Source organism: Lampetra planeri, chromosome 1 (assembly GCF_965212315.1).
Source record: "Lampetra planeri chromosome 1, kcLamPlan1.2.h2, whole genome shotgun sequence".
Lineage (NCBI taxonomy): Eukaryota > Metazoa > Chordata > Hyperoartia > Petromyzontiformes > Petromyzontidae > Lampetra > Lampetra planeri.
In genome coordinates, this window is record NC_136107.1 from 3,773,199 (window position 1) to 3,787,210 (window position 14,012).

At 44.2% G+C, this 14,012-nt stretch overlaps 1 protein-coding gene across 4 annotated transcripts in view; it reads right to left on the reverse strand.

Annotated features, from left to right (window-relative positions):
- RIF1 (replication timing regulatory factor 1) overlaps positions 1 to 14,012 on the reverse strand; it is a 52,524-nt gene that overhangs the window by 28,255 nt on the left and 10,257 nt on the right. For 3 of the 4 annotated variants that reach the window (XM_078610270.1, XM_078610352.1, XM_078610109.1), the window contains exons 11-21: positions 13,398 to 13,491; positions 12,711 to 12,872; positions 11,825 to 11,935; positions 10,699 to 10,761; positions 10,131 to 10,234; positions 9,253 to 9,339; positions 8,538 to 8,611; positions 5,782 to 5,965; positions 3,548 to 3,655; positions 3,080 to 3,232; positions 274 to 379 (exon numbers count right to left, since the gene is read on the reverse strand). In XM_078610270.1, the coding sequence (XP_078466396.1) occupies positions 274 to 379; positions 3,080 to 3,232; positions 3,548 to 3,655; positions 5,782 to 5,965; positions 8,538 to 8,611; positions 9,253 to 9,339; positions 10,131 to 10,234; positions 10,699 to 10,761; positions 11,825 to 11,935; positions 12,711 to 12,872; positions 13,398 to 13,491 (1,246 nt within the window). The remainder of the gene's footprint in view (positions 1 to 273; positions 380 to 3,079; positions 3,233 to 3,547; positions 3,656 to 5,781; positions 5,966 to 8,537; positions 8,612 to 9,252; positions 9,340 to 10,130; positions 10,235 to 10,698; positions 10,762 to 11,824; positions 11,936 to 12,710; positions 12,873 to 13,397; positions 13,492 to 14,012) is intronic. The other variant, XM_078610190.1, reaches the window with a different exon arrangement.

Sequence of the window (14,012 nt, forward strand, 5' to 3'; positions counted from 1 at the left end):
TCATGGGAAGGGAATTTCACAATATTTGTGCCATCCACAAACCCCTCGCCACCTAGCCACCAACACTGCCTGGCAGAAATCTAACATTTGCATAACGTCAACAATGCATTCTTACACCCACCATTTTAAACATTCAACCCAAGTGTAGCAATGAATTTTAATCTAAGAATTGATTAACAATTACATGCCGTGCGCCAGCCTCCACGCGATTGAGGGAAAACCCGTGGGGGGCGATGGGGCACGCAACCCCTACGGGCAGGGCAGCAAGCTCACCTTTGGAACTGTCCGTGGCAGCCCGATTCTGCGCCAGAGCAGAGAAGTCGAAGTTGGCGAGCATCACGCTCACCAGGTGAGCCGTTGCACGCAGAGAGTGCCAGTGCTGTGGAGGGAGAGGTGAGGAGGGTGATGATACGGAGTCCACAATGGAGTGATCACGCTGCTCAGGGGATATGAGGTGATGACATCATTATAAACTAGACAAATAAAATACTTGTAAAGTGAAAATATTATCAATACGCTAAATGTGAAGGTGTAATTTCTTTGCAATTTTCTTTCAAAACGTTGTGGTCACTCATCCAAAGACCCAACCAGGCATATATCCTTTTGAGTGTAGCATGAAACTCTGAAGCAGAGCTCCAAATTGAGCAATGAGTTCCGGTGCATGGGCCATGTGTACACAAACCATTATTGGGATTATAACGCAGTGCATCACAGCGGAGTGCAGAACAAGCGATGTGCAGCGCCATGCAGACTAGTGTGCGATGCAGTGCAGTTGGGTTTGATACAGTGCAACACGTTACAGTGTGGTGCAATTCAGTGAACAGTACGATAAAGTAATGCAGTAATGTGCAGTTATAATTGATAGCCCTTTGTCTATACATTGTTGGACAAAGTTTACAACAACACTGTGCAAGCCATGTTTCAGGTGAGACAGTTATTTTGTTAATTACAATATTTTGGTAAGGTTAATTCAATATATTGCTAGTTTTTACATTTTCTTAGGTTTTTTCGGTAAAGTCACGTAGAAAGTAAAATAAAATAAAAACAAAAATCACGACGTTTCGGAGGCAACACAAGTCTCCGTCATCAGGTGGGACCGTCACAGCCAGATTAGCTGTATCAAGTGAGGCAATGATTCAAGATGTAATCCCTTAAAAGCGAGTTGAGGGGGGAGGGAGAGGGAGGGGGGAGCTCATCAGACTATGGAAGCCAATGAAAGGAACGTATCGGGAGGGAGGGGGGGCGAGGCCAAAAGGGTGGGCGATGGACGTGGAAGCGCTTGTGCGCAAGCGGCCAATTACTGCACACGCCAACCAATGGAGCGATTGTGCGCAAGCGGCCAGCCACTGCACCCGCCAACACAATGGGCAGAGAGGAGGAGGGGAGGTCTAATACACATGATAGACAAAAGAACGAAAATGATGATGGGTACAAACTTAGGGGGAGCTCATCAGACTATGGTAGCCAATGAATGGAACGTATCGGGAGGGAGGGGGGGCGGGGGGGGGGCGAGGCCAAAAGGGTGGGCGGCGGACGTGGAAGCGCTTGTGCGCAAGCGGCCAATTACTGCACACGCCAACACAATGGAGAGAGAGGGGGAGGGGGGGTCTGATACACATGATAGACAAAAGAACGAAAATGCCCATGTTTATACCAATGCTGGCTGAACAATGAAGAGAGTACTGTTAAAATAACTGGGGATGTTAACACTCGGTAAAGTACAGTGAAATAGTGCCTGTCAGATAAGATAGTCCAAAAAATTTGTGATTAAGTCTTTTTTGCGTGGTTGATAACATACGTTCCATTCATTGGCTACCATAGTCTGATGAGCTCCCCCTAAGTTTGTACCCATCATCATTTTCGTTCTTTTGTCTATCATGTGTATTAGACCTCCCCTCCTCCTCTCTGCCCATTGTGTTGGCGGGTGCAGTGGCTGGCCGCTTGCGCACAATCGCTCCATTGGTTGGCGTGTGCAGTAATTGGCCGCTTGCGCACAAGCGCTTCCACGTCCATCGCCCACCCTTTTGGCCTCGCCCCCCCTCCCTCCCGATACGTTCCTTTCATTGGCTACCATAGTCTGATGAGCTCCCCCCTCCCTCTCCCTCCCCCCTCAACTCGCTTTTAAGGGATTACATCTTGAATCATTGCCTCACTTGATACAGCTAATCTGGCTGTGACGGTCCCACCTGATGACGGAGACTTGTGTTGCCTCCGAAACGTCGTGACTTTTGTTTTTATTTTATTTTACTTTCTACGTGACTTTACCGAAAAAAAACCTAAGAAGATGATTCCTTGCAGTCACGAAAGCTTCAAATCTAGTTTTTACATTATTGTAATCAAATAATAAATTGCTTTAACTTCAAGTGCTGGAGCTATGATACTATAATTTGGAATAATTTATATATAATTTAGTATAATTTATACTAAATTATAGAAAAACTAGCACACTACACCTAAACATAATTAAGTATGGCCTATTTTCATCAATCATTAAACAAATGCAGTTTTTTACACTTTTAAACCTTGTAAATTACAACGAAATTAATCAGCAATCAATTTATTCTCAAAGCGATTCACTTGTATGGCTGTTCTGATGACATGATGGGATCTACTTAAGGATCCAGATCAGGAAGCACTATCAATTAAGATCTGAGCTCATGCTAATTACGCTGTGCTTGTTTTTCAACATTGCGGTTTGCTGAAAAACTATTATGTTGGCACATTTGCCCACGTGACAACTTTCTTTGGTTGGCTTTGTTGGGTGGCTCTAATCGACATTACACCGACACAATTTATCCCAAAAGAAACCCATTGTGAATCAAACTTCACCACGCTGGTCAGTGTGGGTTGGCAACAGTCAGGAGCTAAGACCAGTTCAGATATTACTCGCCACCAATGTTCGCCGCAGCCTAGAATTTAACCCAAGGTTGCCGAGTTCAACGTGCATGTTATTTGGTTTACGACTGCGCTAACTCTCCCCACCTGAACAGCAGAGCATAGAGTGCAGCAGAGTGAGGCTCGGCAACACGGGGCTCAGTAACATTGGACGTCGAACGGCGTGGTGGACTGGGACGCTCACCGCGAGCTGGTCAACATGCAGGTGCGGCAACGCAAGGGCGCACAGCTCCTCGCACCACACGTTTGCCTCGGCGGTGCACACGAGGGAGGCACAGCACGAGAAGGCCTGGTATAGCTGCTTCCAGCTGTGGAGCACCGCCTTCAAGCTGGCCTGCTGACGCACACGCACTCTGATCAGCAACAACTACCGGACAAAAAACCCATCGCTGGTCCAGCCCGGCTCTGAAGCACTTTCCTTTGTACGCAGACATCGAGAAAAACAATGCGCTCCTCTGCATCACTAAATAAAATTGTTGAGATGCTACATTAAAAGACACCTTTTCAGGACGCCAGGTGTAGACGCAAGCATTGAACCTCCGAGTTAACTACTTCTGGAAATATATTTTGGGTGCCATGTATTTCATCTAGACTTTAATATAATTAAGGGGGAGACTGGCAGTAATATCCTATGCAAGTGTGGGTGTGGTACCGGACGTAGGCTGGCCTCTGGGAAGATGAACTGGATGGGCAAAAGCAAGGCCTTGTAAAGTGCCGTGAAGTTGTGCTCCAACGTATCTCCCTGGTTCACCTCCTTGGTCTGAGACGAAACCACACAAGTAAACACACACTTCATACCCGCCCCTTTGCCCTGCCACCCTTAGCACCATCCGAGTGTTCACGCAAAAGACAAAGATCTCCAATGTTGCCGACAAAGTCTGTTGGGGCAAATGCTTTTGGCGAGGGGGGTGGTGTGGCCAGTACCACATCCTGTCACCTCTTGTTTCCCTAGCACTGATGTTTTAAACAGCGCACCAGGCATTCACATTTGGGAAAGTTAACCTAGGGGGAGACCCAGGCCTAGTTAAGATATCACATACCTGTCAACCCATGTGGTTTTACCAGTATTCTTGCACAGGGAAATTGAGTTTTCAAGTCCATATGGCATACAGCCATTTCAAAACTGGCAAAAAAAAGTCTATTTGTTTTTCTTCCTTGTGATGAGACTTTGCAGGATGAATGTTCAGATTTATAAGGGCACGGGGTGACCAATAAGGTCTGAATTGGTCTGTAATAAGGTAGGCACTGCTGATAAGGGGTTGACAGGTATGATATAACTTGCCACTCACGTTAGCCATGGCTGGGAATCTAATCGTTGCTGGGTACATATCGCAGCGTGCTAATACATGCACGTCTGCACATACCGAGTTCACTTAACAGGAAGCCCACCACAGATTGGCAAACAATCGAACTGCAGTGGATGGGATTCTCGCGAAACAATGCATCTCTACAAGAGGCAGAATTACGTTTCAAGGATATTTACAAAAGCCAGTACAGCACAGTAGAGCAAGTCGGATTTTTTTTATCCATTGGTGCATTAACTGTATAGCTTAAATGAGTAGTTCTCTAAATACCAGAGGTGGGACAAAGTCATTGTTATGCAAGTCCAAGTCGAGTCGCAAGTCATCAAATTCATGACTCGAGTCTGACTCGAGTCCAAGTCACATGACTCGAGTCCACATCTCATAGGTGGGACAAAGTCATTGTTATGCAAGTCCAAGTCGAGTCGCAAGTCATCAAATTCATGACTCGAGTCTGACTCGAGTCCAAGTCACATGACTCGAGTCCACACCTCTGCTAAATACTCAATAGGAAATTGGTCAAACATTGCATGTGTAGCACATCGAATTGTAGAGCGTATGTCTAGTTCAGTGGCTGCACGTTTATTGTTTAAAAATAAAGAAAATGTGTCCATTCAGGTGTCAACGGGCACACAACAATGGATGTAGAGACTTCTTGGAGGTGTTTTTTTTTATCTGGAACTTCAGCTCGAACCTCCTGTATGTAAAAAGTATTACTTTCACTTTAGCCCATTTCTCCCAGCCTCACGGGTTGACAACATCACTGCTGTGAATCTGATATTGGTTTTCTATCTACCCACTATTTTCATATGAATAACAATATCATTACTGGCATTCAACAGTATTAACACATTTAAAATATTAAACACTAAATCAATAACTTAAAATCAAAACCACCAAGCGAATTAAATAAACTCTTTGACAATAACTACAGTACTGTATTCATTTACGCAGCAGCTGACAACGTTCAGTGAGTCAATTACCACACAAATTAATCGAGCCAGTCTCTTAAGGCTCTTTTTACCTGTACTCTCATGGACTAATTAATCATATAAATGAATACACCAGTCGATTTTAATAAAATAAACATTTCACAAATTACTTTATAGTCTGGTCTAATTTATTCAAATTAATGGTAAATTATACAATTATTATATAATTGTTCAACCATTATTATAATTTATGCCCATTCGCCTCCTTAAGACAATTAATTAAGGTTAATTACAGCATATTTCCCAATCATATTTGCTTGTAATCATATGCAAACATGCAAACGAGTTTTGAAAATCATGTAAGCTACGTAACTATGTTATTCTGGATGCGTAACTATCCATATTACATCTGTAGTGACTGCCCACCATCATGTAGTTCCTTAATTAATGTGAGCAGAGTCAGGGATTGTGTAAGTACGAAGAACAAGCCAGAGCCCAGGCCTATTGATAGTATCATAGGTCTTGACCAGGTCAATAAAGCAGATGTAGGTGCTGCTAGAATTCCCTCCACCTCTGCTGTAGCAGACGGACGTAAAATATGGCATCTGTGAAGGACCGACCTAGCCTGAGACCACACACACACACGCACGCACCTGCTGAATGCGGGCCGTCAGAGGGTGCACCACCAACTCCCAAATGGTGCACAGGCGCTGGCAGGGCAGGGTGGCGCCCACCGCGGCTTGCTCAAGCAGCCCCAGCACCGCTGCACTGAAGCCCAGGGGGGACGCCGGCCCGTCCAGTACGCAGGCAACAAGCGTGTGCAGGAGCGACTCCAGCCTGCGCCCGCAACCCACATGTGTAGGCGCACTCGGAATGTAACGATTCACACACTCCTGCCCCCAACCATCGATACGATCATGTGTCATGATTTCGGGACATAATTCAGTAAAAAAAAAAGTGTATATTTTTGACTATCTAATATGTGAGTTTAACACGTAGGCTTTTGCGACCAATATCATCCATAGAGCTTTTTTGGGTTAGATCGCGTAAATATAGAACATGTCAAAGAAGCGCTTCAAATAAATGGTTACAATGATGCACAAATCAACAGGGCATTGAATTACAAAACCAAATCAAATAACACGAGCATTGAAACTGCCCAAGTAATAAAAACGATCAAAATACCATACATTGCGGGAGTAACTGATAAACTAGCCAGATGTTGGGAAAAACAAAACATCAGAGTCAGATTTGGCACGGTACATAAAATACAGAATTTTATATCTGGTACAAATATGTATTACCGAAGCTATCAACAGAAGGTGTGTACAGGATTAACTGCATGTGTGGTGAATATTATGTTGGGCAAACAGGACGAATGATCAGCACGAGACTAAAAGATCAGAAAAATATGAATTTCTCCCAAATACAACGGTCAGCAGTAGCAGAACACACGTGTCAACAAGGACACTCAAAACTAGCGACTACGAGCCAAGACAAATTAGATAATCTATGGAAATTTAAAGAAATAAAAATAATTTTAACCGTTCAGATAGCTACCGCCTTAGTGCTGCATACACAATAGACAGGAAGGACAAGATCAAAGGGCTCACATAATGCATAATGTAGTTGACTCAGTAATCCGCCCCGCCCCACTTGGCGCAAGAGCGCAGAAGCATGGTCACCACATCTACGCCTCTATATAAGGAACGAAACAGGTGGACTTCTCCACAAATCTGGCTGTCACCTGATGAAGCTAGTTGTGATTACTGGCGAAACGTCGTACTCCGATTGTAAATGTTGTGGCTTGGCTCTCAAACACACCGGTGTGCTGTACTAGTGACGAATTGGCCACGTTCTGTTTACGTGACAACCCTTACTAGTTGGCTGTGTCGGGTGGTGGCGGGTTCGAACGACACTTTTACATATTTACGCGATCTAACCAAAAAAAAACCTCTCTTATGCATCTAATTTGTATTGTTTGGTCTATCTCGTTTCTACCCCTTTGTCTGTATCTTTAGCTGAAGTGTTACACGAGATTATACATTTTGTATACCTTGCATCAATCATAAATAACCAATTCTTACAAGCACGAATCAATGCACGTATCGTATGTACGAATACATTTTAATCAATGCATTGTTACAATGAAAAGCAACATATATGAGCGGGCAAGTCTCCTTCATGTATGGGTCTCTCAACCTAAAAGCCCCATGGCTTTCTGAGTGTGCGTAAATTCCGCAGTGTTGATTTAATACGAGTGTGACTCTTGTTCAGGAGGGTCCTGCCAATTTTTTGCAGGAGGTGCTGCTGATTGCTATGTATAGCAAGTCCTCTATGTTGCTCCTGTATTAACACTGAAATCTATAAAAAAGAAAATGTATTTTACCAGGTAAGGCCCACTGAGCTATATATCTCCTTGTCAGAAGCAACCTGGACACAAATGATAGCTCAATGAAGTGGCTCATCGTGTGGAAATTTATAGCAGCCAAATACTCTAAACGCATGTTGATTGTAAACGTGGAGGGAAAAACCGCAGGACCCGGAGAAAAAATTCCACGCAACCACGGGGGGAAGATGCAAACTCAAAATATACAGGTTGGGATCGAACCTATGAGCTACCTAACAGGCAAGGGAGTTAACATCTCGCCACCACGGTGCCTTGGGAGCATGAGTGCAGGCACAGGCATGCCCCCCTTATACATGACCACTACTGGTTTCACCTTCATTCGAGATCAGCCGTGAAGTCTAGACATATAATGCATCGTCATCGTGTACTGGATTCACTCGTTTCGGATTATCAAGGCAGTACTCTGTATATAACCTCTATACTATAAAATGGTTTTGCTATGAATAGCCGGGTAGTGGTGGTGGCTGCTGCCTGTCGTGATCGTGCGCTGTGGAGGCAGCAGCGACGGTTGATGGATTATCGCACTGATGGTGTGAAACTCCCTTCTACCCCTGGGCGTCAAGGAGTTGCCGTACCCCGGGCTAGCCAGGAGGAGGCGGTATAGCGGAGTGGACTAATCGCCATCTGTGTCCATCTGTACAGGGATAGAGTGTTGCCCCCTTGCACAAGACGTGGGTTTTCTCCGGGTGCTCTAGTTACCTTCCATGTGTATTACAAACACTGTTCGTTAATTGGCTGAAAATATTTTAACATAAAACCCCAATGTAGGATCAGGAGCCTCCTGAAAATAGTCCTACGACTCCCGTGTGGCTTTCCTGGATAAATAAGTAAATTACAGTATTATAATTGCAACAAAAAATTTGTAAGGAAAACTGGAGAGGCAGTGCCACCAGGTTAGTATATTTTGAATCGACAGCTCAGTGTGCTCGTAAAAGATGTGAGGCTCATGTGCCAAGCGTAAGCGAGTGCATGTGCGTTTGTGCATGTTCGCGTGTTTACCGTTGCTCTGCTGAGTCAAGTTGCAGCAGGCTGTCATGGAAAAGAATCTGAATGAGGAATAGTGCAGAGGTGCCCTACACACACACACAAACGAACAGCAAAAACTACTACACCAGCTGCAAAGCAATCACAGCGAAAAAAAACAATTCACCTGATGACGATTGCTTGTGTTGCGATCGAAACGTCGTGATATTTTTTTTCTATCTACGTGGCTTTACCGAAAGACCCAAAGAATATTATCCAAGATAACTTTTAAAACGGAGCCCAGTGGTATTGTAGGTCGCATCCTGGGCAAAGCAAATAACCTAATGCTAGAGTCACCTGATGACGATTGCTCGTGTTGCGATCGAAACGTCGTGATATTTTTTTTTCTATCTACAAGGCTTTACCGAAAGACCCAAATAATATGAATTCCTGCAGTCACGAAAGCTTTAAGTCAAGATGTATCTTGGTTAATTCCGCTAAATACTTGATGGATATATTTTCCCCCAAAAGAAAATAAAGAAAGCGTTGAGCAAAGTCAACGCTTAACACGAGTTAATAAAAGTTCAACAATCTCCACATCCACCCTCCTACACACACATCCACCAGTCTCCTGCCAGCCTAGCCTCTTCCCCTCTATCTCCACCCTCCTCTATGTCCACCGGTCTCCAATCCATCTCTACCCATCATCTCCTTGCCCACAGCTGTACACATCCCGGGGCAAAGCGCTCACCTGCATAACGTCCATGCTAGCCACATGGTACGCTGGAGAGCCCAGAACCTTCTTGGGTAGCCCGGCCACCGTGGCCTCCAGTAGGGACTGCAAAAAGGAGCAAGGCAAGTGCACGGGCACTCATTTACGACATGTCAACGTAAGACACCACGTGACCGAGACCAGGGTGGTGACATGGCCCAAGGTGACACATTTGCCACTTGTTGCCAAGGTTCACGGTTCAAATCTAGTGGCCACCCATGTTAATACTGTGGGTGTATTAGCTATAAAAATACCCCCCTCTATTTAAGAAATAGGAAGATTTCTACACAATTCTGGCTGTCGCCTGATGAGGCTGGTTGTAATTACCGGCGAAACGTCGTAGTCGAATTGTAAATGTTGTGGGTTTACTTTCCCACACACCGGTGTGCTGAACTCATAACTAATTGGCATGTTTTGTTTATTTGACAAAGTTACTGATTGGCTATGTCGGGTGGTGGCGGGTTTAACGACACATTTATATTTACGAGATCTAACTTTGTTTCGAGCCTAGTCTCAAACGGTGTTAGACCAGAGGACGCCTTTTGGCGTCTCTGGTGTGGACCAATCAGTTTCAAAGACAATGCATATATTATCAGAGGATGTTTTTTTGCATTCTGACCACAAGTATTATGGTTAATGCAGACATGATTCCTTGTAAAAGGTTTCAGTTTGGTGTTTAAACATCTTAACACAACTGTTTTGTTTCCAGAAAAAAGGGGAAAACCTATTCTCATATTTTGGTACTGGCAAAGGAGGTCCCATGATGTGTGTCTATGCTTGTAATAATGATGGGAGACAGAAAGATGAACACATAAATTGGGAAACATACACAGGTGAAGTGGGTTATTTGTGCTCACCATGGAGAGGGAGGCAGGCAGGTTCTCCGATCGCACCAGATGCTGGAGGCTCATTAGCAGTAGTGCGAAATTGTCCGTTCCATGCCGCTCTTTGCGATTACCAGCTAGCCATGTACGCAAGTGCAGAGATGCACACACGCACACAGGGAGAATTCACACACCAAGAGCCACCTGAGTAAGCACAATTACACAATTGCATTTTGGTGGAGAGGGTAGCTGACGCATACCCCACATCCGAGCAGTAGCACATTTGCCGCTTGTTGCACGGTTAGCATCCAGCGTCTACCACGACTAATATTGGCGGGTACGTAAAAATACGCGGTCAGCTTCACAGTGGATGTTGAAGATCCGGTGACATCATTTGTAAGAGTAGGCCAATTGCGTTCCAGTGTTTTGGGATCAAATAAGCCAAAAAAAATTAGTAACCAAAAATACCCCATTGGAATGTGTAGCGGATATCGCCACCCCCCTTCTGTGAAAACTTGGCAAGACCCTGCTGAAAAAGTCATGAAACTCAGTCAGGCATTCCTAGGTACACAAGCATAATAACAATAATGTCTGCCTTTACCTGACTCGATGCCTGCTGCCACGTGGCTCAGGAGCTTATGCCACACCGGCAACACCAGCGAACCTGGCAATGACAACAGCAAGGATTGCAGCAATGAGGTGTGGTAATGATGATGACGATACATTGTCGAGCGAAAGGTGTCTAAGTATGTGCAGACGGACAGAAATAGTCACCCATAAATTTCACTACCCTGCTTGCAAGGTTCAGGAATTTAAAACAGATGAAAGACCCTTTGATCCTAACAAATAGTGAACGCCTCTCAAACCATATTGAAATGACAATGATAATTGGGACAAGGAATGCATTATTAAGTGGATTATGCTAATTATGGTTTGTGAACCTCACTGCAACAGGGATACCCAAATTGCAATGTGCTAGCAATATTTTTATTATTTTACTTTTGATACAAATTAGTTTATTTAGTAATATTTTGTATTATTATTAAAGGGTTTGTCTGTTATTCAGTAGCTACTAATATATATATATTTTTTATTCGTATCGGACCCAAACGTGTATGGTATAGCCTCCAAATCTATCTATGGCCTCCATACGTACGTGTTATGAAGAGGGTACATTGCCTGAAATGTCTCCTAAAATATATTTCCTTTTAAGGCAGTGTTTTTGATGAATGTGTTGAATTTTTTTCACGAAGACAAGTCATCTACCTCCTTGCTATTCCATCACCTGCTGGTGGCCACATCATAGCCCTGTATGTTGGACACCTCCAACAGAATTAATTCTGCACGTGCTATTACAACTCCACCACTGACTTCATTACAGTCGTGCATTACCACGATTATGATTGAAATTTGTTTTAATCACTGCGTATATGTGAGAGCATGTGTGTTGCGTGTATGTTGTGTGTGCGTTGCGTGTATTACGTGTGCGTTGTGTGTGTTGTGTGCGCTGTGTGTTGCGTGTTATATTGTGCTGCATGTGTTGTGTGTTACGTGTGTTGCGTGTGCGTTGTGTATGTTGTGTGTGCTGTGTGCGTGTGTTGTGTGTGCTGTATATGCTGCGTTTGCGTGTGCTGTGTATGCTGTGTTTGGGTGTGTTGTGTGTGCTGTGTTTGCTGCGTGTGCATGTGTGTTGTGTTTGCTGCGTGTTGCGTGCAGGCGCTGCTCACTTTGCACGTCACTGCCGGCGATGCTGAGGGCGTTGTTTGTGGCCATAATCAGTGTGGGGGCCAGGCGCGTAAACGAGCTCCCCGCCGTGATCGGCACGCTAGCCAGCGGCGCTGCAAAGAGATCGACAAAGACATCACGCACAAAAAATCAAAGCAAAACTTTTGATAAACCTAAATCAAAAACCTGCGTACAAAAATTCACAATAACAACAAATCACTAAACGTAATGGGGCATTTACACATTTTTAGTTTCAATTGTAAAGCTGCAGCTTGAAGCAACAATGGCTGCTTCGAGGACACACTTTTGTCACAACATAGATACGTACCTACGAGTTACGTTTATTTTCTATAACCAGGTGAGAACTCAAGGGACCAGGATGGTCTCATTTGCAAGAATGATACGGGTCACCAAAACGACAAAAGCCAAACAAAGAAAATAAATCGCAACAATGAAGCAGCTAGGCAGGCCTGGGAACACTTGGGAATTCACCAGGAAGAGCTTGAGTCTTGTTGCCAGGGAAAGGGAGGTCTGGACAGTCCTACTCAACATGCTACTGCCGCAACCCTCACCAGGAAAAGCGGATTGAGAAACGAACTAACAATTAAGCAAATAGAACTCAGAAATAAATAGCATATGAAAAATCTAAATTGTTCAATAAATATAAGTAGATGTCAAATAACAAATTCCTTGCAGCATAAGTTGGCTTTGGCAGATTACTTTTCTATTCATCATCATACGACAACAATTAAGTTACATAAACGATGCAAGAGATATAATAGGGTGACTGTTGCACTAATATGTAATACAACTCAAATGCAATTGCAGGTGAAGATAAGGAATTATTGTTTTCTGCCAGTTAATGTCTTCCATTTAAGGCGTACGTACCCAAGGTCAGCGGGAGGCCAAGCACTGCAATGTCAGGACCCAGGAGCAGATGTCCGATCAGCTCACAGCCTCGTAGCTGCATGGCACGGGAGGACACGCGTGCCGACCCCGAGCCCGTACCCAGTGACAGTCGGAAATTGGGCGTCAAGGTCACCGGCAAGCCTGGACAAATGCACAAAACATCATCTCATCAACCACATGGGTGAAAGGTCATGACATGGCCTAGAGGTATCGAGTTTTCCGATTGCTGCAGAGGTTCACGGTTCAAATCCAGTGGCTGCCCTGGTTAATACTGTGGGTGTCATAGCCATAAAACACTACGCACCATCTGCTGCACAATCGACATTAAAAGACTCTGTGACGTCATTCACAAGAGTAGGCCATCATGTTCCGGTGTCGTGGTCCAAATTTGGCAAATAAAAAAAATCCCCGCAAATTACTCAAGTGGAATCGACATAGCGATCATCGCCCACGACTGCAAAAACTTGGCAGGACCCTCCTGAAAAACATGATCCAATGAAATTTTCCTGGGTAAATAAGCGTAATAGGAATAATAATTGAAATTAACCACATGACCACATTCTTAATTGAAGCTGAATTATTTAACCCGGTGAGAACTCGAGACCAGGATAGTGCTGCCCCCTGGTGGTAATACAATTGCAATGCGAGTATGATGCACATCGTTACCGGGCTTCAGTGACCCAGTTGGGGTGGAAGCGGAGGTCAGCGTTGTCTCGTTCAGCGGTGAGCCCAGGACAAACTGCAGCAGTGGAATACACACCTGGGCATCGTCCGGGGAGAGCAGACAAGGGGTGAGGTTGGCAGATGACGTTCTTAGGGTGGTGCCAACTTTATTTGTTTAATCAGGTGAAAACTGAGAGAGATGCTGATAGTCTCCAAGACCTCCAAAATAAATACAAAATAAAAGAACAGCAATGAAGCAAAGAGAAGTCGGCACAATACAACTGTTGTCACAAGAGAAGCATAAAATATTGCACAAATATGAAACAATTTGAAATTATACATTCCCTGGAGCAGATTATTCTTATACCGATTATAATGCAATCACAATTAAGTTACAAAAAGCATAAACAGATATAGGATGACTTGTACTGATATGTAAACAAACAAGGTTACATGTCAATTGTAGTGATTAAGTGACCAATTATACAATTCTGCAAAGATCCTGGCACTGCTAATTCCGCTGGCTAAATACAATCAAGGCAAAACCTCATGGAAAAAAATGTACGTAACAATATTCCACTAAAGTGGATGTTAGGATTCATGCTGCAGTTGCTTCAA